This window comes from Chrysemys picta, chromosome 24 (assembly GCF_011386835.1).
Source record: "Chrysemys picta bellii isolate R12L10 chromosome 24, ASM1138683v2, whole genome shotgun sequence".
NCBI classification, from domain to species: domain Eukaryota; kingdom Metazoa; phylum Chordata; order Testudines; family Emydidae; genus Chrysemys; species Chrysemys picta.
The window spans coordinates 12,458,327-12,482,544 of record NC_088814.1 but is presented as its reverse complement, the minus strand read 5'-3'; the positions used below and the strand labels follow the sequence as shown (position 1 = coordinate 12,482,544).

Genomic DNA, 24,218 nt, shown 5'->3' with positions numbered 1-24,218 from the left:
CCGAATGGTGAGGAATGGAGGGATCTGATTGGCTGGAGGCAGAGGCAGCTGCCCAACGGGCCTTTAAGGGTGTGTCTTTGCCTTCGTGTCACGCAGCGTCCGAAGAAATCTCCTTACAGCTGCCCGCGAACGTCCTGGCAGGGTCCGAGCGGGCCCACGTGACTGTCCTGGGTAAGGAATTCCCATGCCCCATTCCTGCCAGGGCACGGTGCCCTTCACCATCCAGCCCATCTGTGGCCCAGTGCTCTGATCAGAGAGTCCGGGACACACGGATGGAAAATACCAATGAGGTCTAGTGGGTGTCTGGGGCCGGCGCAGGACTAGTCCCTGCAGTATGTGCTCCAGGGCCTCGTCCCCAGTGAGGGCAATAGACTCCCACGGTGATGCCATGAAGCTGTGCCAGAGCATTGGCGTCTTGGCCATTCATCATAGGGTGACCAGATGTCCCGATTTTATAGGGACATTCCCGATTTTTGGGTCTTTTTCTTATATAGGCTCCTATTACCCCCCACCCCCGTCCCGATTTTTCACACTTGCTGTCTGGTCACTCTAATTCATCACCACGTATCCACGTAACCCCACCAGGCCTGAATTGAACTGGGGGCTCTGGGTCCCGCGTGCCAGGGCTCCACTGACGTGGTGTTAGGGACGGGGCAGCTGTTGTGCAGCCTGGTAATTCTCTGCTCCCTCGGCTCCCTTGGTGCCAGGAGACATAATGGGCACGGCTCTGCAGAACACAGAACATCTGCTGGCCATGCCCTATGGCAATGGAGAGGAGAACATGGTCCGGTTCGCTCACAACATCTACATCCAGCAGTACCTGGAGAAAAGCGGGCAGCTGAGCCCGGAGATCAGGGACAAGGCCAAGGGTTTCCTCCAGAGCGGTGAGTGTCCTCCCGCCCCTGCGCCCCTAGGGCATGGTGGGGCCATGCGAGGGCCCTGTCCATGCCACCTCTGGGGCCCGGGCTATGGGGGTGAGGGAATTAGATCCTTGGCCTTTCCTCTCTGGGGCACCAGTCCCGAGGCCCAGACTCAGGGTTCAGGGAATGGGAGAGGAGCCCTTTCCCCGCTAGGGGGCGCTGGTTGGGATCCAGCCCCAGGTTGGGGCGCTGGTGCATTTTGGGGGATCAGGGCCCTATTCAGCCTTAACTCCATCCCCCTATTCAAACCAACCCCTGGAATCTCTGAGTCTCAGCGTCGTGGGGGAGGGGAGGGCTAGTGGGCCCCACGGGGTGCAGGCTGGGGGTGGATTCTAGCCCCTGGGGGTGAGCGGATCCAGGACTCGCTGTCTCTCTCCCATCCCCGCAGGCTACCAGGACGAGCTGCTCTATAAGCACAACGATGGCTCTTACAGCGCCTCTAGGAAGAGCAACGCCACGGGCAACACCTGGTGAGGGGCCGCATGGCACGGGCGAGTCAGGGCTCTGGGTGGGCAGGGCCTACCGGGCTGCAGCCTGACCCCCAGCCCCACTGCTACTCCAGTCCTGCTCCCCACACAGCTCTGCCCCTCGTACTCACTCCAAATCCCCCCGTTGCCATCCTGGGCGCCCCTGACAGCTCTGCTCACCCCCACAATGCTGACCCCCATCCCCCATCCCCCATGCACCTCCCTCCTGGCCCGCAGCATCTCCTGCAGAGTGTCCCTCTCATGGGGTCTCTCCCCACCCAGGCTGACGGCCTTCGTTCTCAAGTCCTTTGGCCAGGCCAGACCCTACATCTCCATCGACGAGAAGCACCTAGAGGACGCCCTAAGGTGGCTACAGCGCCGCCAGCGGAAGACCGGCTGCTTCCGCAGTGTGGGGAAGCTGTTGAACAACGCCCTGCAGGTGGGAGGCTGGGGGGATGGGCTGATGGGATGGGGGAGGAGGGGACAAGCTGGGGAAGGGGGTGGGGGCCCCTCATGGCAGCTGGTTGTTGTCACCCGTGTCGGTTTGGGGGATTTCCCTGGGTTTTTAGCAATGGCTGAATGGCTGGAACGGCCGGGGCAGCGGGTTATTGCACCGAACGAGGGAGCAGCCCTGGCCCAGCCCCCCCTGGCTCCTGCACAGCCCGGTCTCCCCGCGGGCACTGAGCAGAACCCACACTCATTGCCTGGCACGGAGAGCCTGAGGGGCAGGGCCCAGCCCAGCCCTGAAGTCATGTGACTCCCACAACTCCCCATGCGGCTCAGTCAGAAGGGCGGTCGCGGTGCACCATGGGAGATGTAGTCCGATGGAGCCGAGTCCAGGCGGGAATGGGGGCATGAAGCCGGTGCAGCTGAATGTTGAACCGGCTTGCAGGGGAAGGTTTCGGTTCAGGTCGCCAACCCGAGAGGCTGCAATTTGGGCCCCGCCGACCCACAGCAGAATGTTGCGTTTCCATTTTCCCAACGGAAATTGAAAGGTTTCAGCAAAAATAACGTTTTCCCGCAAAGTTTGGATTTGTGGAAACTGCATCATCTGTAGAGAAATCATTTCAGCAGGAAATTCCCACCCAGCGCAAGTCACAGCCTAATTCCTGCCACAGCCCCGGAGTTTGCAGGGAGCTGGTACTATATGGGAGGGGCTGGGTCTGTACCCAGCCGTTTGGGAGCTAGAAGGAGACAAATCTTAGGCAAAGTCCAGATTCCCACACAGGGGGACTATTTAATGTTCAGGAACTCCCCCAGCGAGAGGCGAATCCCTCAGCCTCTGCAGAAACGGCTCCTGGTCTTCACAGGAAATCTGGCAAATGTCAGTTCAAACCAACTTCCCAGCCTCTGTTCCAGGGGAGCTCAGATAGGGTTTTATGCCGGGAGTCCAGTGCAGCCATGGCTATGGAGCCACTACCACCTCTCCTGAAGTAGCCTGTGGAACTCACTGCCACCATGTGGCCTCCCTGGCTGCTACGACTGGGGGCAGCTGCTCGGGACCCAGATGGGCCTGACAGGTCCCAGCAGGAGGCGGGACCCAAACCCAGCACCTCGGAGCGCTGGATCCGGTTCTTCCCAGGCCCAATGGGCCTGTCCTGGGCAGCGGTTCACTTGCTCCTGGCAACGAGACCTGCAGTTCGGTCTGAGCCGACTCTCGGTGTCTCTCTCCCCGTCAGGGTGGCGTGGTGGACGAGCTCTCTCTCTCGGCTTACATCACGGCGGCACTGCTGGAGCTGGGGCAGCCGCTCACGGTGAGGCCAAGCCCGGCTGTCCCAGGAGAGGGACCGGCAGGATTCGGGGGGGTCAGGGTGCTGTGGGGGGAAATGGAGAGGTGGGTTGGTGGGGGGAGGGGAAGTTGACAGGTCGGGGGGGTTGGTACCAAGGCGGGGGTCAGGGAACTGTGGGGGGCAGTGGAGAGACGAGTTGGTGGGGGGAGGGGAAGTTGAAGGTCGGGGGGGTTGGTACCAAGTCGTGGGTCAGGGTGCTGTGGGGGGCAGTGGAGGGGCGGGTTGGTGGGGGGAGGGGACGTTGACAGGTCACTGGGGGGTTGGTACGAAGGTGGGGTGAGGGAGTTGTGGGGCGCAGTGGGGAGGCGGGTTGGTGGGGGGAGGGGAAGTTGACCGGTCGGGGGGGGTTGGTACCAAGGTGGGGGTCAGGGTGCTGTGGGGGGCAGTGGAGAGGCGGGTTGGTGGGGGGAGGGGACGTTGACAGGTCACTGGGGGGTTGGTACGAAGGCGGGGTCAGGGAGTTGTGGGGCGCAGTGGGGAGGCGGGTTGGTGGGGGGAGGGGAAGTTGACAGGTCGGGGGGGGTTGGTACCAAGGCGGGGGTCAGGGTGCTGTGGGGAGTTGGGCTGGGGTCAGGGTCGGAGGAAGATTCAGCAGGTTGGGGTGGGGCTGGGCTGTTTCGGTGTCTAGCGCTCGGGGGAGGGGGTCTGGCGAGGCTTGTGGGGCGCAGGTTGTGGGTGGCAGTGGGGGGATGGGTCCGGGGAGGTGACGACAGGCTGGCGGGAGCGGGTATTTGTGCCCCATGGGGTGGTTTCTGGGGACACACCCAGGCACGGGGCGTCTCCTCTGGCCAGCTCAGCCTGATGGAGAGTCTGTTTGGTGTCTCCCCCGTCCCAGGACCCCATGTTGACCAGGGCCCTCCAGTGCCTCCGGGAGTCGAGCACCAGCGACCTCTACACGCAGGCGCTGCTGGCCTACGCCTTCGGGCTGGCAGGGAGCACTGAACTGCGGGACACCCTTCTGCAGCGCCTGGCCCAGCACAGCTTCAGTGACGGTACCGGCAGCACCTCGCTCTAGTGCTCGCCTCGCTGCCGGCCTCTAGACACAGGGCAGGGCCAGCTGCCCCCCACGGCCCTGCCCACCCAGGTGCCCCCTGCCCTGGGGCCTTCTCAGCCTGGCAGGGGAGCTGTGTCTCCGTGGCCCAGTCAGTCCATGGTCTCTTCTGAGGCTGCCAGCGAGGGGCCGATGCGCCGGGCTCTGTCGTGGGGACACTTCTCCCCTCAGAGCTGGAGTGAGATCGTCCCGCCATTTCCCAGGGCCCAGCGCACGGAGCGAAGGGGGACTAGGCTGGGTCGCTGCCAGCCTGTGGGGATCGGAGCTGAGAACCTAGAGGGGCAAAGCCCCATGTCCCAACCCAGCCCTCTAACGCGCCCGGGGCCAGGAGCGTGATGGGTCCAGTGGGCTCAGAGGGCCTTGCGTAGGCAGCTCCCAAGGGGAACGGGCCGTAACCGAGCCCTGGGGAGATGCTGGAGGACCCCAGCCCCCATCCTGTGTTGGGGACATCCCAGCTGGAGAGTCCCTGCCCGAGGCTTCTCGGCTTGACCAGGCTAATACTGGGAGGGGAACAGGCTGCACTGAGCCGGGGCCGGCTAGGCCCTGCTGTCTCTGGGAGAGAGGGTTGTACAGGGAAGTAGGTCTCTGGGTGCCCCTTGGTCTGCACCATGTGCCCCCCATAGACCCCTGGGAGGCTGCCTGTCCCCCAGCTCTAATTCCCCTAGCCTTTCCCTGCACAGATGCTCTTGGGTTTGTGCCGCTCCCAGCCCAGCCCCGGTGTGAGCGATGCAGCCTGGGGCCAGCTCCTCATAGGGCAGGAGGTCCCATGGGAGGCCTGAGGCCCACTGGGAGCGAGGCTGGGGATGCAGGAGGTGGCGCTGCCCCACGTCAGTGCTGAGCTGAAGGAGCCCTCGGCATGAGGCAAGGGGGCGCTGGGAGTCCCAGGTTGGGTCCCTCACACTCGTCATGAACACACCCCAGTGATCTCTGTGCGTCTCCTCGGCGCCATTCGAGCTCAGACTGAGCTGTGCTAGGAGCTGAGGCCTGGTGTGCTCAGTTCCTGACGGGCCCTGGGGAGACGTCCCCCACAGAGAGGAGCCACCTGCGTGGTCTGGGCGGCTCTGTCATGTCTCGGCTCAGGTGAAAAGTCCCTTCTCTCCGAGCCCGGCGCGGCGGCTGCAGCTGGTCTGTGCCCGCGAGTTGTGTGAGTCGCCTCCTGCCCTGCCGCGAGGTGGGTAAGAAGTGCTGGGAGCAGCACGTGGCTCCTGCCCCAGGGAGGGGAGAGGTGGGGGCTCTGCTGCTGGGGGCACCCAGGGGCCACTAGGCACTGGGGTGAAACAGCCCTCGGGTTACAGGACCTGTCTCCGAGGTCACAAAGACCCCATGGAGGGCGGTGTTTACCAGGCATCAGCGCCATCCATGCCCTTCACCTGGGTCATGCTGCCCTCCTGTCCCAGCCCCGGGGGGCCCCTCAGTTTCTCAGGGGCTCTCTGCCCTCCTCTAGCAGTGGTGTCATGAGGCATAAGCAGACTAAGCAATTGCTTAGGGCCCCAAGCAGCTCATGGGGCCCCCAGTTTGGTATTTCCCCCCAAACCCGTTCATCTAATGTAACGTGGCCTGTTTACCAGGGTGTCGGTTTTGGGGGGCGGGGGTTGGGATTGTGATGGGTTGGACCCCGCTTCTGGGATACCATCTGATGTACTGGGATTTCACTGAGGGCTTGTCTACACGGGCAATTAACAGCGCTGCCGCTTTCTCACTCAGGGGTGTGGGAAAACACCGCCCAGATCACAGCAAGTTGCAGCGCTGTAAAGCGCCAGTGTAGACAGTGCCCCAGCGCTGGGAGCTGCGCCCCTCGTGGAGGTGGGTTTTTTAGAGCGCTGGGAGAGGACCACACAAGGCACGTTAAAGCACTGCTGCAGTAGCGCTTTAGCGTTGCCAGTGTAGACTAGTCCTGAGCCTCTCCTGCTCCACCAGCCTGGGTTCCCTCCGTGCGGTGCTGAATTAGGCTCTCCGGCCTCTTGCAGCACACACAGGTAGGGCCACACCCCGCTGCAGACACAGACTGACGTCAGCTCTGTGTGTGATGACTCCCCCAGCACTCACGGGCACACCCCTTTGGGAGATAAAACCAGAATAATACTGTCTTGCGCTGTATAGAAAAATCTGCACAGCGCAAGCTCATAAAAATCCGCCCTCTTCCTCAGTGTGAAGAGAGATGTGCCTGACTTCCTGCCCCCCCCCACCCCCCAGTTCGAAAGTGTACAAACTGGGTTAGATTATAAACGAGAAATAAGTTTATTACCTACAAAAAGGTGAATTGTAAGGGAATATAAGAGAGAACAGCCAGAACAAAGCAGATTACTGAGCAAATAAAACAAAGTACACAAGCTAAACTCAATATACTTAAGAAATAGGTTACAAAATGTAATTTTTTACCCTAAATGTTATTTTAGGCAGGTTGGAAAGTTTCTGTGGTTCAGAGTTCCAGTTATATTTCTTTTCGGACTGGACCCCAGTCTCAGTCTGGACTCCCCGCTTGCCTGCCCTCCACCCTTAACTAGCATTTACATAAGGCGGGAATCCTTTGTTTCCCAAACTTGACCCCCCTTCTCTTCCAGTGGAAAGTTACAAGAAGTCCCAGGTAATGTTTAGTATCAGGTGACAAGACCACCTGACCTAGCAGTGTCAGTTACATCCCTGGACACTTCCCAGGAGGGAGAGAGATTAGTATCCTCATGGTCTTGTTGTTCCTTCCTGACAGCCCATCAAATCTGATGGCCTGTCCTCGGTGGGTGTCTTCCCAATACACACCCACTTGTAATGGTTACATAGTCCATATGGAACCAGACTGCTGGCACTAAACATTAAAAAGGTTGTAGAGCAGTTTTTAAACTAGGAGATGGGGGAAAGCCGATTGCTGCAGAGGAGCATGTGGATCGGACAGAGACTTCTCTTAGGGGAGAGTCTAATGATAGAGAATCTCCAGGTTATAGTCAGGAGCAGAGGATGGAGGAGGATAATGTAAGGGCCAGATCAGATGATAAACATTCACATAGAAAAGAATCTAACACATCAGAAAAGGGCAGACAAATAAACAGTGACAAGTTTTTAAAGTGCTTGTACACAAATGCTAGAAGTCTAAATAATAAGATGGGTGAACTAGAGTGCCTCGTGATAAAGGAGGATATTGATATAATAGGCATCAAAGAAACCTGGTGGACTGAGAGCAATCAATGGGACACAATCATTCCGGGGTACAAAATATATCGGAAGGACAGAACAAGTCGTGCGCGGGGGAGTGGCACTATATGTGAAAGAAACTGTAGAATCAAATGAAGTAAAAATCTTAAATGAATAGTGGGGGATTTCAATTATCCCCATATTGACTGGGAACATTTCACTTCAGGACGAAATGCAGAGATAAAATTTTTCGATACTTTAAATGACTGCTTCATGGAGCAGCTAGTACGGGAACCCACAAGGGGAGAAGCAACTCTAGATTTAGTCCTGAGTGGAGCGCAGGAGCTGGTCCAAGAGGTAACTATAACAGGACCGCTTGGAAATAGTGACCATAATACAATAGCATTCAACATCCCTGTGGTGGGAAGAACATCTCGACAGCCCAACACTGTGGCATTTAATTTCAAAAGGGGGAACTATGCAAAAATGAGGGGGTTAGTTAAACAGAAGTTAAAAGGTACAGTGACTAAAATGAAATCCCTGCAAGCTGCATGGGCGCTTTTTAAAGACACCATAATAGAGGCCCAACTTCGATGTATACCCCAAATTAAGAAACATAGTAAAAGAACTAAAAAAGAGCCACCGTGGCTTAACAACCATGTAAAAGAAGCAGTGAGAGATAAAAAGACTTCCTTTAAAAAGTGGAAGTCAAATCCTAGTGAGGCAAATAGAAAGGAGCATAAATGCTACCAAATTAAGTGCAAGAATGTAATAAGAAAAGCCAAAGAGGAGTTTGAAGAACGGCTAGCCAAAAACTCCAAAGGTAATAACAAAATGTTTTTTAAGTATATGAGAAGCAGGAAGCCTGCTAAACAACCAGTGGTGCTCCTTGATGATCGAGATACAAAAGGAGCGCTTAAAGACGATAAAGTCATTGTGAAGAAACTAAATGGATTCTTTGCTTCAGTCTTCACGGCTGAGGATGTTAGGGAGATTCCCAAACCGGAGCCGGCTTTTGTAGGTGACAAATCTGAAGAACTGTCACAGATTGAAGGGTCACTAGAGGAGGTTTTGGAATTAATTGATAAACTTAACATTAACAAGTCACCGGGACCAGATGGCATTCACCCAAGAGTTCTGAAAATACTCAAATGTGAAGTTGCGGAACTATTAACTAAGGTTTGTAACCTGTCCTTTAAATCGGCTTCTGTACCCAATGACTGGAAGTTAGCTAATGTAACGCCAATATTTAAAAAGGGCTCTAGATGTGATCCCGGCAATTACAGACCGGTAAGTCTAATGTCTGTACCGGGCAAATTAGTCGAAACAATAGTTAAGAATAAAATTGTCAGACACATAGAAAAACATAAACTGTTGAGCAATAGTCAACATGGTTTCTGTAAAGGGAAATCGTGTCTTACTAATCTATTAGAGTTCTTTGAAGGGGTCAACAAACATGTGGACAAGGGGGATCCAGTGGACATAGTGTACTTAGATTTCCAGAAAGCCTTTGACAAGGTCCCTCACCAAAGGCTCTTACGTAAATTAAGTTGTCATGGGATAAAAGGGAAGGTCCTTTCATGGATTGAGAACTGGTTAAAAGACCGGGAGCAAAGGGTAGGAATTAATGGTAAATTCTCAGAATGAAGAGGGGTATCTAGTGGTGTTCCCCAAGGGTCAGTCCTCAGACCAATCCTATTCAACTTATTTATAAATGATCTGGAGAAAGGGGTAAACAGTGAGGTGGCAAAGTTTGCAGATGATACTAAACTGCTCAAGATAGTTAAGACCAAAGCAGACTGTGATGAACTTCAAAAAGATCTCACAAAACTAAGTGATTGGGCAACAAAATGGCAAATGAAATTTAATGTGGATAAATGTAAAGTAATGCATGTTGGAAAAAATAACCCCAACTATACATACAATATGATGGGGGCTAATTTAGCTACAACAAGTCAGGAAAAAGATCTTGGAGTCATTGTGGATAGTTCTCTGAAGATGTCCGCGCAGTGTGCAGAGGCGGTCAAAAAAGCAAACAGGATGTTAGCAATCATTAAAAAGTGGATAGAGAATAAGACTGAGAATATATTATTGCCCTTATATAAATCGATGGTACACCCACATCTCGAATACTGTGTACAGATGTGGTCTCCTCATCTCAAAAAAGATATACTGGCACTGGAAAAGGTTCTGAAAAGGGCAACTAAAATGATTAAGGGTTTGGAACGGGTCCCATATGAGGAGAGATTAAAGAGGCTAGGACTCTTCAGCTTGGAAAAGGGGAGACTAAGGGGGGGATATGATAGAGGTATATAAAATCATGAGTGATGTGGAGAAAGTGGATAAGGAAAAGTTATTTACTTATTCCCATAATACAAGAACTAGGGGTCACCAAATGATATTAATAGGCAGCAGGTTTAAAACAAATACAAGGAAGTTCTTCTTCACGCAGCGCACAGTCAACTTGTGGAACTCCTTACCTGAGGAGGTTGTGAAGGCTAGGACTATAACAGCATTTAAAAGAGAACTGGATAAATTCATGGTGGTTAAGTCCATTAATGGCTATTAGCCAAGATGGGTAAGGAATGGTGTCCCTAGCCTCTGTTTGTCAGAGGATGGAGGTGGATGGCAGGAGAGGAGAGAGATCACTTATATGCCTAACTTTAGATACAGAGATGATACATGCATACAAATTGGATAATCACATTGAGTAAATCAGAACCTTTGATATCTCACATGAGCCATCTTGTGTAACGTGTATCTCAGTGATGTCATATTCATCTCATAAGCATATTTTCATAAAGAATATGGAGTGCAACGTCACAGGGCTATTTTTTGGTTTGGGGCTATAATGCAGCTAATATTTGTAATGGGCTGGTGGGGGGAGAGATATTCCTGCTTAGGGACCCCATTGGGTTAGCACCACCTTTGCCCCCAAACAATCGCACCACATAGGTTTCGGGGTCACTTGCAGTCGGTGAGCCACCGGGGCTGGATTTTTAGCTCGGGCAGCAGAGGCTCAGGGGTTTCGACTCAGAGGTCCAGGGTTCAGTCCCTGCAGACAACCCACCCAGGGGTGTCGTGTCACACTTGTGTAGCCCTCCTGTGCGCTATGAATCAGCTGCCGTGTCCTGCCCCAGAGGTGGCTGCATTCAGTGGGGAGCAGGAGTCCCTCTGGCCTGGGAAGCCCCTGGGGCCCTTTGGAAAGCAAACAGGTGACCCACTGTGTTGTAACTGCAGCCGTGGGGCTACCCTTCCCTCGACCCCTCTCTTAGGGGAACAGCTCCATTGGCAGAGGAAGGTGAAGGCCCTGCCCAGCCCCTACGGGAACCAGGCCCCATCGGCGGAGGTGGAGATGACGGCTTATGTGCTCCTGGCCTATCTCTCCCTGCCCAACGTGTCTGCTGCCGACATGACGACCGCCGCCCAGATCGTCCGCTGGCTCAGCAAGCAGCAGAACCTGTACGTGGGCTTCATCTCCACGCAGGTAACACCCCTGCCCTCGGGGCAAACCAGCGCTGGGGCCCTGGTGGAGGAAGGGGCTGTGATGAACTGGGAATGTTCTTAATGTGTTCTTTGAATGCTGACTGGGAAGTGTTAGCCCGGGAAGGTTGCAGGGGAGTTTGGCTGGGACGGTCTGCATTGGGGATGGGAGACTGTTCTTGAGGGAAGATACCTGAGCAAGTAACCTCAGAACCCAGGCGGGGAATTGGAGGCCAGGTAACACCTCTGCCCGGGAAACTGGACAAAGGCTGGGGGAGGAGCCCGGGGGGAGGTTGAGTGAAACGGCTGGAGGGAGTTTCAGTTTGGAGCTGGCTGGGAAAATGGAGGGGAGCCCGGATGGGGCTCTGACCTCTCAACGGGACTCTGGCCTCCCTGGGGCCCCCAAAGAGGGACCTAACTGAAGAGTCCTGTTGTCTGTACCTTCAAGACCTGTCTTGGACTGTGTTCCTGTCATCTAAATAAACCTTCTGTTTTACTGGCTGGCTGAGAGTCATGGTGAATTGCAGGAAGCCTGGGGTGCAGGGCCTTGTCTCCCTCACACTCCGTGACAGGGGCCAGGAGCCCCTCCAGGGCTGCATCTCCACATCTGAGCCGAGGACCTTCCTGGGAGAAGCAGTCCTAGGGTTACCATACGTCCGGATTTTCCCGGACATGTCCGGCTTTTTGGGCTCCAAATCCCCGTCCGGGGGGAAATCCCAAAAAGCCGGACATGTCCGGGAAAATCGGACATGCGGTCGGCGGCTCGGGTGCCGGGGGCTCCGCCGGCGGTGCTCGGGGGGGCCCGGTGCCGGGCCGGGGGCTCGGGGGGCCTGGCCGGCGGTGCCGGGCCGGGGGCTCGGCCGGCGGTGCTCGGGGGGGCCCGGGGCCGGGGGGCTTGGCCGGCGGCTCGGGTGCCGGGTGCCGGGCCGGGTGCCGGCGGTGCTCGGGGGGGCCCGGTGCCGGGCCAGGCCGGGGGGCTTGGCTGGCGGCTCGGGTGCCGGGTGCCGGGTGCCGGCGGTGCTCGGGGGGGCCCGGTGCCGGGCCAGGCCGGGGGGCTCGGCTGGCGGCTCGGGTGCCGGGCCGGGTGCCGGCGGTGCTCGGGGGGGCCCGGTGCCGGGCCAGGCCGGGGGGCTCGGCTGGCGGCTCGGGTGCCGGGTGCCGGGTGCCGGGTGCCGGCGGTGCTCGGGGGGGCCCGGTGCCGGGCCAGGCCGGGGGGCTCGGCTGGCGGCTCGGGTGCCGGGCCGGGTGCCGGCGGTGCTCGGGGGGGCCCGGTGCCGTGCCGGGCCGGGGACTCGGGGGGCCCGGCCGGGGACTCGGGTGCCGGGTCGGGGACTCGGCAGGCGGTGCCGGGCCGGGGGCTCGGGGGACGGGCTGGGGACCTGCGGTGCCGGGGGTGGGCCGCGCCTCCTCCCCCCACACCCCCCCTTACCTGCTTCAGACTTCCCGCAACTCAAATGTTCGCGGGAAGCAGGGGAGGGGGCGGAGACTTTGGGGAGGGGGCGGGGTTGGGGCGGGGCTGGGGGCGGGGTTGGGGCCCCTTTAAAGTGTCCTCCTTTCGGAGGCACTAAATATGGTAACCCTAAGGAGTCCTTTGTGCAGAGCCCCCTGCCCTCAGGGGCTGGGAGCCGGGGTCTCGGTGTCAGCGCCCCGGCGGGTCCCGATCCTGCTGCAGTGAGTCTGAGCCGGGTTCCTCTCCCCAGAGCGTGACAGCAGTTCGGTGACTCTCCTCTCCAGGACACGGTGGTGGCCCTGCAGGCCCTGGCCAAATACGCGGCCCTGACGTACAGCACAAGTGGGGCTGTGTCGGTGACGGTGAGCTCCCAGGCCGGGGCCCGGCAGCAATTCCACGTGGAGAACGCCAACCGGCTGGTGCTGCAGCGAGCGGCCCTTCAGGACATCCCCGGGCAGTACACGGTGCGGGCTAGCGGCAAGGGCTGTGTCTTTGTGCAGGTGAGTGTAGGAGCCTCTGGGGACCAGCCGGCCCAGCGGTGACTGGCTGTGCCCTTGCCCTGCCCCACGGCGCCTGGCTCTGGGCCCAGGCTCTGATCTGCGGTAGCGGAGGCAGCAGGCTCTGCCCCAACCCTCTTGCTTGTCTCCCAGCTGACTCTGCGCTACAACGTGCCGCCCCCAAAGAGCACCGTGACCTTTGACCTGCGTGTGGAGACAGAGCCGAAGGAGTGCACCGAGAGCGCCAGATCCCGCTTCAGCCTCGTGCTGCACGCCCGGTATGAGCCCCAGCCCCCCACCGGGTCCGGGGGCAGGGACAGGCCCCAGGCAGCGGGGAAATGGCCGGGGCAGAGCCACCCCACTGCCGGGCCGGGGCGGGGCAGGAATCGATCGCCGGGGGAGCCATCCCCCCACAGGGCTCGGGGCAGAGGCAGGGGCCCCTTGGAATGTGCCAGGGACTAAAGGGCTAGTCCCGGGGCTGATCTAATGGACAGTCGGCTCCCAAGGAGCTCCTGGCACCGAGTTTCTTGCCTGGGGAGCTCAGGGCTGTCCGGGGGCTAGCGTGGCTCCCAGCCCAGAGCAGGCAGAGGGCATTAGAGACGCCTGCAGGGCCGAGAAGACAGGAGGCCTCCCCTCCCCATCCATCCCCCTGGGGTCTGTATCCAGGGCAAACCCCGACCTCAGTGCACGGCTTCTGTTGCAGGTACAGTGGGGAGCGCCCAGCCTCCAACATGGCCATCATCGAGGCCAAGCTGCCGTCCGGCTACACCCCTGTCAAGAGGTCCCTGCGGCAGGTGAGCTTCCCAGGGAGGAGAACAGGCAGGGCCAGTCACACAGCATGAAACCAGGGGCTGATCCATGGGGGAGAGCCCAGACCCCCAGGAGAGCACAGATTGCAGCTCTGACCCCCAGGGCGAGCTCCCCCTGCAGAGCTCTGCCCCCTGCAGTGGGGCACTGTGCAGCCCTGGGTCTCCCATCCAGTCACTGAGCAGATCCTGACCCTGCTTAGCTCCCCCTACAACACAACGCCCATTTCTAGACTCCCACCCCTCCCCCAGCAGACACCCAGTGCTCAGCTGTGACTGACATGGGGGGTGACAGCCAGTCCCCTTGGCCACGGGGGCCACGGGGGGCGTTTGCCCCATGTCCCAGCCCCAGCAGAGCAGTGACTCTGGCCCCAGCCCCTCTGTTCCTGGCTCAGCCGTTTCCTCCCTCTGCTCCTAGCTGGAGAAGCAGCCTTTGGTAAAGAGGCTGGAGGTGCAGAACGACCAGGTCACGCTCTATCTGGACCAGGTGAGTGCGGGCAGCTCAGGGCTCTGGGGGCCTGGTGTGAACACGGAGGGCGTGTCCTGTCCTCGCTCCACCCCCATTACAGTTGCTCTTGTGGGCTTTGTGTCACACTCCCGGCGTGGGGTCACTGATATCTCCCCTGGTTCCAAGTGACCCGTTTCCATAAAGGACGAGGAGATGGGACCAGACTCAACCAAACCCCAGGGAGGGCCGTGAACGGAGCGACGGGGAGCTCAGGGTTGAAGGGGCTGGATCTGGGCCCTGAGTGTGATGAAAGGAGGTCACATTTTGCAGGGGGCTGGAACAGGGATTCAGGGGGAGCATTTTCTCACTGCTCCAGGCCTCAGGGGCAGGAGGAAGCGGCTGGGCCAGGCCGAGCCATGGGGAGAAGGGGATTCAAGCTGCCAGTGCAGACGTTCAGCTCAGGCGCTCGCTCTGTCGCTCTCTCGGTAGCTGACGAAGGAGGCGGCGAGTTTCACCTTCTCCCTGGAGCAGGATTTCCCTGTGAAGAATCTCAGAGCAGCCCCAGTGAGACTGTATGATTACTACAAGACAGGTGAGTCCCGCCCGGGATCCACCACCTTTACAGCCGCTCTCCTGGGCTCTGTGGCACAGTCAGTGCCTGGGTAAAGGGTGGTGCCATTGCAATCCCCCCTGCTCCCTGTGACCCGTGTCCATGGCTGATCTCGGCCCCGTGCTCGGGCCTGGCCCAGCACTTGGGCAGAGACTGGCAGCCGACCCGCCGTGGGCCTGTGGGGGTCAAGCTGGAGACACCTGCTAGGGGCGTGTTCCCGAGCTCGATCTGTGGAGTCGGCTCACCTGGCGAGACACAGCAGCCATGTGCTCGTTGGGCTAGTGGGGTGCATGGGGCTGGTGTAACTGGAGCTGTCCCAGCAGGAATGACCAGAGCAGGTGTGGCCCTCCTCTCCAGGGCCCCCCACATTTCCCCTGCAATGCAGTTCCTTAGACTCCCCCAGAATCCTGTGTGCTGGGCCAGGAGGTGGCAGGACTGTTTCCCTGGTGCCTGGAGGGGCGAGTGATGGAGCCCGTTTGACTTACTTGGAGACGGGGGATGGGAGAAAGCGCACAGCCCCACTCAGACAGCTGGGGGCAACCTCCCACTCCCTTCTAGGGGACAGACCTACAGCAGGGATCCCCTGGGGCTGGGGTAACAGACTCTGCCTGTGTGAGATTAGGGGGAGGGGTTCTCATGCCCCCACTGGGTCTCTCCTCCATTCCTTACATCCCTTGCTGTTACAGGTGAACACACGGAGGCTGAGTATAGTGCCCCCTGCGGCTCAGGTAGGTGTGATGCACCCACACACAACTCCAGTGCCCACAACTTTATGGGTCGGGGGAGTCCATGGTCCGGAGAGGTCTGTGTGTGTTATAGACGGCAAAGGAGGGGGAGATGGGAGCATGGAACCCACCAGGACCATGTGTGTGGGGGGAGAGACATCTGTGGGGAAGGGTCTCTGTGGGGCACAAGGGAATCTGTCTTGAGGGTGGGGGGTGACTCTGAGGGGAGAATCTTTGTGGGGTTGGGAGAGTTCTGGGGGGCCATGTCCACAGGTGTCTGCTGGGTGTGGGGGGGTGATTTTGATCCTGTCTCAAGGGATGTTTGTGTTTGTTTAAAGCCCCTGATGCCGACACGATAGAAAATTCCCACTGAAGCCCCCACCCATGCCGGGCAGCCCCCTCCCCTCCCAAGAGCGCTGCGCCGGCAGCCAGACACCCCAGGATCTGGGGGGCACTGACAGGCCTCGTCTCAGCTGCTGCTTCCGGGACCCTCTGCCCTACCCCCTGGCCCTGGGCTGGAAAGAGGCTGCAGCCCCGCAGTCGAGACACGGACTCTTAGCGCCTTCTTTGGCCAACGCCTCCCCGCTCACTCTGGAAACATCCCACCTGCTCCTGTGACAAGTCACCACAGAAATGAGGGGGACGGAGGGAGATTAGCCCAAAAATGAACGGACACTTTGGGCAGGGTCCGTTCCCCCGCTGCCCCTGCAGACAGCGCCTCCCCCCTGCAGACAGCTCCCCCCGCTGAGTCAGTGTCAGGGACAGCCCACCTAGGACCAGCTGCTGGCCTGCTCCCTAACTGCACTGCTAGCCCAGATTGGAATGGACAGAGCACCCACGGCCCCTGCCTGGCTCACCGTCTTTTGTGTCAGCACCTGGTGACCGCCCCCTCCTTTGCCCCCCCACCCCGCAGTAGCTTTTGCAACCCTTTTCCTTTCACCCATGCAGCGAGTTAGTAGTTCTCAGCCTCAGTAGCCTGGTCCCAAAGAGCAGTGCTTGCGGTCCCATCCCCGATTGTATGTCACGCTACGGAAGTGGTCGCTCCGTTTGTCTCTAGCCCCACAGAGGGGCTTTCGGACGCTGTGGTTTATGCCAGTTCACCTTTGCTGAGAGGATCCAGAAGCGAGGAGGATCCAGGAGAGAGTAAGGCCAGAATTTCCAGGCCAACATCCCAACACGGGGCCGGATTTCTCAGCGGTCAGCATGCCAGGTGAAGGTTGGGTGCTGAGCTCTTTAGCAAACCTGTCCCCCAGCCAGGGGAGGAAGGCAAGGGGGTGGAGTCCAGGAGTTTGGAGGCAAAGGGGATATAAGGTCCTGGCTTGTCCCCAGCCCATGGAGGAGCCGCTGCCACGCCCAGCATCTTTTTTCAGGCCATTTTATTTCCCAAACATGAGCAAAACCAACAAAACAAATCCTCAGGGATTTCCTCCTTTGCCTCTCAGTCCCTCCTGCTTCAGGGCCTTTGGCAGGATTCTTCTGTGCTCCTCTGACAGAGCATCACCTCCCAGGGCGTTTCCTCCAGCACGTTCCCACTGCCTCCTGCTCCATGAGCATCCCCTGTCCTTGCTGCCAGCCTGGCTGTCCTTAGCCCCAGGTGCTGCCCCGCTCTTTTGATTGGCCACATTGGGAGCCCCTGTTCTTGCAAGGGGAGCTGGACCGGCTTCATTTGAAGAGCCAGCTACCCCGGGACAGGGGAGTAGATGGGGAGGTAGCCACAGGGGGACAGAGGGAAGGCGTCTGAGCTTAGAGGAAGCAGTCGCCTAGTTGATGGAAAGGAGCCAGAAGAGAGTGATTTTGAAGTTGAGAGTGAGAGACGGTGCAAAGGCATGGGTGGTGTGTGCACCCCCACCCCGTTTGGGGAGCCTAGCCGCCTGCCCCACCTCTTTTGCCCAAGGCCCCATCCCCACTCTGCCCCTTCTACGCTGTCGCAGGCCATCACACCCCTACTCTGGCACACTTCTGGGCTGCCTACAAACCCCAAGCCATATTTCGGACACATGATTTCGTCACCCATGGACTATATGTAACTTCAATGGACTCCCCCTCCCCGCAGTCATGTCATTGTTTCTAGGTGTATGATTACACCGGAGTCGCAGGAAGACACTATAAGGTTCTTCTTTTTAACATCCCAGCACATTTTGGCAAGAGTGAGCGAGTTCCTAGTAAAACTTAAAGCTGAAAAGTTTGTTTCGCTGTTTGCTTCCCCGTCGCCATGTTGAATTCCAGGTGGGGCGGAAGGGCACCAAGGTGCTGGCGTGCAAACCGCCATTAGCAGATACACGCTGCTAGCCTACTCTTGTCGTTACTTTTGCATTGGCACATAAACCGGAAATCCCTCCCATTCCTGTATTAGTAGCTACAAACATGGAGCCAGAAACTTACCCGGCACCGGGGCGAGTTCTGCCTCTCCCATTTCTGCCGCTGGTTCCCCAGCAGGCTGGTCCTGTGCGCTCCTCTGAGTACAACCCCAAAGCCTCCTCGGGGACTGGTGTCATCGCCAGAGTCACATCAGTGGCCTGATCTAGCCACTGCTGCCTCCGATGCTCATTCTGGGGTCAGCAGGTCTCCAGCTGTCACCACTGACAGCTTCATGCTCGGTGTGGTACCCAGCACTGAGAGACTGAGGCCAAAAGGGACCATGCTGATCATCTAGTCCAGCGGTTCTCCAGCTGTGGGTTGGGACCCCAAAATGGGTCGTGACTCCATTTTAATGGGGTTGCCAGGGCTGGCATTAGACTTGCTGGGGCCAGGGGCTGAAGCCCGAGCCCCACCACCTGGGGCCGAAGGTGATAGGGCTAAGGGTGGGGCTAAAGTTATAGGCCCCCTGCTTGGGGCTAAAGCCCTTGGGCTTCTGCTTTGGCCCCCCACCCTGGGCGGTAGGGCTCAGGCCTCAGTCCCCCCTCCTGGAGTCATGTAGTAATTTTTCTTGTCAGAAGGGGGTCACAATGCAATGATGTTTGAGACTCCTTAATCTACTCTGTCCTCCTGCACACGGCAGGCCCCAGAACCTCACCCACCCACCTTTGGCTGAGTTACCTAAGTCCTCAAACCTTGATTTAAGTTACAGAGAATCCACCATTTACTCTGCTTCAAACCACTAAGTGTCCCACACTGCAAAGGAAGGTGAAATCTCCCCAGGGTCTCTGCCAGTCTGACCTGAGGGAAAATTCCTTCCCAATCTCAAATATAGCCATCAATTAGACGCTGAGCATATGGTCGAGACCCACTAGCCAGACAGGTGGGAAAGAATTTACTGTAGTTACGCTGAGCCCTCCCCATCCAGTGCCCCATCTATGGTTGTTGGAAACACTTGCTAACAGAAGTCACAGATGGGCTATAGGCCATTTCAGGCAACCTCCTTAAACTTATCAAGCTCGGTCTTGAACCAAGTTAGGTTTTTTGCCCCCATTACTCTCCTTGGAAGGCTGCTCCGGAACTTCATTTCTCTGTTGGTTAGAAACCATCGTCTAACATCAAGCCTAAACTTCTTGATGACCAGTTGACATCCATTTGTTTTGTGCCAACATTGCCCTTTAACTTAACTCCTCTCCCTCCCCAGTGGTTAACCCTCTGATGAATTTATAGAGACCAATCAGATCTCCCCTCAGCCTTCGTTTGATTAGGTTAAACAAGCCAAGCTCAAGTCTCCTCTCATAAGGTAGGCTCTCCATTCCGCTCTTCACCAGCAAAGTCCAAGTTGAGCTTACCTCAACTGCAGGTTTTTCCTCATAGTTGTATTTAGCTTAGTTAGTTGTAGTAGTTTAGTTTTTAAAAAAATTGTTGTAAGGACCGTTGTCCTTTCAGTTTTTCCTGGGGGGAAATTTAGATGGCTGGAAAGTTATTCCCAGCTCTCCCATTTTTAAACATTGCCTTTTGTGCGGGGAGGTTATCCCGGTGAGCGAGGGCATCCCCAGTATGTTCGTTGCCTCGGGGAGTCACACAGCCACAAAAAGTGTAATTTTCGCCTGGCCTTAAAATCCAGAGCCAGAAAGAACCGGGAGATTAAACTGTGTGACCTAATGATGGAGAGCTCCCTCCGTCTGGCTTCTGACCCAGGCCAGGGGACTGTTTGCCCCCCATGTACACCAATCTCAGAGCAAGTCAGCCGCTTCAACCATTTCAGCACAACACTCTCCTAGAACTTCTAAGAGGAAGACTCAAGGATCCTCTCAAAAAGGCTTTAGGAAATGAAGCTCGGGTTCCCCAGATAGGGAATCTACCTCAGAAAAACCCTGGTGGCTGAGTGAGACAACTACTTCAGCGCCTGCCAGTTCCTGACTTGGTTCCCACAAGGCTGCAGCTTCCTCAGGTGCTATGAACCCCAGGAAACCCAACGATTCTAAGGGTTCCAGCTCAGGAAGGTCTTTGTTTGTCTCCATCGGGGGATAAAGGCGACAAAGGAGAAGTCTGCTTCTTCTAAGTCGGTACTGGTAGAATCAGCCAGGTCCTCGGTACCTAACCTTTTGGTACCGCCGAAGACCAGGGTAACAGCTAGTGAACATTCCTGGGAATGCATAAAGCCTACGATATTGTCTGCTCCTTCTGTCACAATCACCGCTGCTCAGGCTGCCTCCTCAGTACTGTCACCACGTCGGTACTGCAGGAGTTTAGCTTTCCACAGGGCCTTCCAGCAGCAGAGATGCCTGACTCGCCTTTGTTTGGTACTGATCCATTTAGGTACCCAGGTCTTGGACATTCACCAATGGAATCACCACATTCTTCTACCAGTGTGCCACCTCTACAAAGTGACATGGACGGTGATGATGATGAAGATGATGTTGGGGATTTCTCATCAGTCTCCCACATTTCAGTTCGGGGCTCTCCTCTTTGCTATCAGAGGAATATTTTTCTGAAGAATTCTAGGGAGACGGAACATAGTAATGAAAGAAACATTCAAGTTCCATTCTAGTGGTGGGGGCACCCGAGAGTGCTCCTACCTATGGCATCTTGTACCTCTGGCACTCTTGGATGCGCCCACCTATGCCATACAGGCCCCCTGATTGGCCGTACTGGGATCCATGGGCAGCATACCAGCACCACCAAGTTTATAAAGAAAGGAAATGTCTTGATTTAATTAGTGCACATCATATTTGTCTGCAACACTGCCGTTTAGAATCACCAGCTACTGGGCGTTCATGATGAGATATAATCATACCACGAGTCAAATATCCTACCCCAGTTTGGGGCCTCAACTTAGTGCTTAGGTGCCTTACAGGACCTCCCTTTGTGCCAGTTCCCTTCTTGACTTATCGATGAAAATGGCATTTCTGCTCAAAGAGTTGGGTAGATAAGGGATCTGATGGCATACCCTCCACCCACTTCACAGTATTTTTTAAGAACAAGGTCACATTGCATCCACATCCCAAATTCTTACTGAAGATGTCCTCAGATTTCCACATTAACCAGTCTACTCATCTTCCAGTTTTCTTTCCTAAACCACACCTGAATGAGGAGGATGTATTCCATACCCTTGATGTCAAAAGGGCATTAGCCTTTTCCTTGGACAGGACTAAGCCATTAGAAAATCTCCCAGATTGTTCATGTCGGTTGTGGACAGATCTAAGGGATCTCCAATTCCCAAGCAAAGACTCTCTAGATGGATCTCTGACTGCATTACTTTTTGTTATCAGTCACCTGATCTCCAACCTCCTTCTAGAGTATTCACTTATTCAGCGAGATCTCTCTCTACTTCAGTAGCTTCTCTTAAGAACATTCCCATTGCTGAAATATGTAGACCTGCAATGTAGACCCCCCCCACTCCACATACCTTTTCGGAACATTATGCAATAATTTATGACTCAGCTTCTGATGCTGTGTTTGGCTCTACTTTTCAGTCTTCAGTTTTGGACTCAACTTTGAAGACCCCACCCCCCTTAGACTGCTTAGTGGAGCACTCAGAGCAGTGGTTTTCAACCCCGGCCCGAGGGCCGCTTGTGGCCCAATCAGCACACAGCTGCGGCCCATGTGACATCCTAAGGGCCATACAGATAGACTATATATTGTGTGAATGAGGCCCACATAACACACAGAGAGCTGCATATGCGGCCCACAATGGTATATAAGTTGAGAACCACTGACCCATAGGGGCACTACTTGAAGGAGAGACCACTCACCCAGTGCAGTAACTGTAGTTCTTCAAGATATGTGTCCCTACGGATACTCCACTACCTGACCTCCTTTCCCCTGCTTCAAAGTTCTCTGCTAGGGAGCTTGGCGGTAGAGAGGGCAGCTCACCTGCACAGCTCTATATAGCCGGCCTGGGGCTGGGGACAGTGCATGAGGTGGGGTGCATGTGCTGGTTGAACAGGCACCGCTCCCTAGAACCTCGTGAAGTGGAGCACCCGTAGGGACACACATCTCAAAGAACTACAATCACTGCACAGGCTGTGTAACTTCTCCTCCTTCCATTCCTTGTAGGCGTTCTGCTTTCTCCTAATAACCTGGTTGAGATGCTTGTTCATCCAGTTTGATCTGCAACCTTTCCCGACAAGTTTTTTCCCCTTTCTTGGGGTGCAGGCTCCAAATAGTTTCTGCAACTTTGACTTAAAGTCATTCCTCCTGCACATTCAGATCCTGGAGTTCTTCAGTCCAGCCCACTTCCCCAACTCATTCCCTTACATTTTTCAAGGTTGTTCTTTTGAAATCAAGGCCCCTAGTTACAGTACTATTTTTGTTTATCCTTCCATTTAGTTTGAAGTAAATTAATTCATGGTCACTTGAACCAAGGTTGTCCTCTACAACCAGCTCTTCTATGAGGTCCCTGCTAGTTACTAATACTAAATCTAAAATGGCATCCCCTCATGTTTGTTCAGTGACTGTTTGGTGAAGAAATCTGTCAGCTATCACATCCAGGAATATCTGGGCCCTACCATTATTAGTAGCACTTGTCCTCTGATCTAAATCTGGGAAATTAACATCTCCCATATCACACAATCCCTAGTAGTATTCATTTCATTAAAAATATTAAAGAGGTCTCTATCCATATCACAAGCAGATCCGTAGCAGACCCGAAGCACTGTCCCAGTGGAGCCTTTGTTACCTTTCTCCCCCAAAGTGATTGACACAAACAGATTCGGTTTTATCCATTTCATCACTTCTAACTTGTTTACGCTCTACCACATCATTAATATACCATGCTACTCCTCCGTCCTTACCTTTATTTCTGTCTTTCCTGAACAGGACATACCCTTCAATCCCCATATTCCAGTTATGACTACAATTCCACCATGTTTCCATGAGCCCGATAATATCTGGTTTCACTTCCTGCATCAGTAATTCTAGTTCCTCCATTGTGTTACCCAGGCTCCTGGCATTGTTGCTTCTGCTTGGTTTCACCCAGATTCCTCACCCAATTAGGTATGGTCATTTTATTGCCAGTATTGCCACCCTGACTGTTACAGTCATTGGTATTGGGACTAACTTTCCTCTTCATGTCCATTCTCATGCCCACTATTGTTCCTTTCTCCATTGCTGTGATTTTATTTTACTTGATTTCCCTCCCACTCAGTATTCGAATCAGGCGTGGAGGTTACATGAGCATTTCCAAATTGTCTCCCCCAAGTTCCTAGTTTAAAATTCTTTGAATCGGTTGTGCCAACTTTCATGCCAGAAGTCTATTTCCCTCCCTACTCAGGTGCAATCCATCCCATGAGAACAGTACTCTGTTCGTGAATGCTCCCAGTGGACGAACATCCCAAATCCCTCCTTATAGCACCCCTGCCTGAGCCATCTGTTGATCATCATAATCTTCGCTCTCCCACTCTAGGGACAGGCAGAATCCCACTGAAGATCACCTGAGCCTCCATTTCTTTAAGCATCTTCCCCAGCCTGGCGTATTCTCCCAGCGAGACTCTAGCAGTATCATTTGTTCTCACATGAAGGACAATCAGTGAATTCTTTCCCATTCCCATTAGGATCCTCTTCAGCCTCAGGTCCACATCCCATATCTTAGCCCCCAGCAGACAGCACATCCCTCTGTGCTCCAGATCAGCTCTGGTGACAGGCCTGTCTGTTCTTCTTAGTAGGGAGTCCTCAGTCATATAGTTGGTGCAATTCTCCAGCCTTCCCCCTTCTTTTCTGGCTGCAAGTGCTCTTATCTTCTGTTCTCTCTTGCAATCTTCTGCGGGTCATCCTGTATCCTCCTGGGGCTCCAAACTCCAGCCATCTCCATTGGGTCTTCCCCTTTTCTTGTACAGGTAGCTGCTCTTCTCTTCTTCCTTGACTTCCCACCTTCTGTTACTGCTTGCCATGTCCCTTCATCTTCCAACACAGCCAACCTGTTCCTCAGCTCTGTTTCTCCTTCTCTAGCCGGTCTTTCCTCGGCCTTGTTCTCGTAGTCACATGCCTCCCCTGGCCACTTTCTTCACCCAGCAGTCTCCCCTCACAGTTCTCCTGTCCAGCTTGCATCTGCCAATCTTGAGGTTTCCCTTCAGTCTCCTCTCTCCTTCCCTCCATCAACTGCTCAAACCCCCTTCAAAACTCAACCATAGTTTCTAGCTGTGTCTCTTTTCTTTCATCAGCTCTATCAGGCGGCACCTCATACCCGCTCCAGGATAATGTACATCCCACAGCATGCACATCCAGTCATCTTGTCTCTTCCATTCTATGGGTCACTATCACAGTGTCATAGTCTTCCCGTCAAGAAGGAAGCAAGCAAACAAAAAAACCACCATACACACCCTCCCCTTACAAAGTCCCACCCAGTTTTCAGCCCATTTCAACCCTGTGCCACTGCCTGGCTGGTTGGCCCATGGACAGCAGGTACTGTCGGCCAGGGAAGGCTAAGCCTTCCCAAACAGCCAGGCCATGGTCCCACTCATGCTCCATCTCCAGCTCTTCCCCCCTGGCC

General features: G+C 55.6%; 1 protein-coding gene across 3 annotated transcripts in view; it reads left to right on the top strand.

Annotated features, from left to right (window-relative positions):
* LOC101940807 (alpha-2-macroglobulin-like protein 1) overlaps window positions 1-17,552 on the top strand; it is a 51,249-nt gene extending 33,697 nt beyond the window's left edge. For all 3 annotated transcript variants that reach the window (XM_065577456.1, XM_065577457.1, XM_065577455.1), the window contains exons 23-36: window positions 97-171; window positions 708-884; window positions 1,309-1,390; window positions 1,670-1,826; window positions 3,067-3,141; window positions 4,013-4,169; window positions 10,627-10,838; window positions 12,569-12,784; window positions 12,935-13,059; window positions 13,485-13,575; window positions 14,006-14,074; window positions 14,525-14,627; window positions 15,332-15,373; window positions 15,709-17,552. In XM_065577456.1, the coding sequence (XP_065433528.1) occupies window positions 97-171; window positions 708-884; window positions 1,309-1,390; window positions 1,670-1,826; window positions 3,067-3,141; window positions 4,013-4,169; window positions 10,627-10,838; window positions 12,569-12,784; window positions 12,935-13,059; window positions 13,485-13,575; window positions 14,006-14,074; window positions 14,525-14,627; window positions 15,332-15,373; window positions 15,709-15,743 (1,616 nt within the window). In that variant the 3' untranslated portion in view covers window positions 15,744-17,552. The remainder of the gene's footprint in view (window positions 1-96; window positions 172-707; window positions 885-1,308; window positions 1,391-1,669; window positions 1,827-3,066; window positions 3,142-4,012; window positions 4,170-10,626; window positions 10,839-12,568; window positions 12,785-12,934; window positions 13,060-13,484; window positions 13,576-14,005; window positions 14,075-14,524; window positions 14,628-15,331; window positions 15,374-15,708) is intronic.
* Window positions 17,553-24,218: the final 6,666 nt, after the last annotated feature.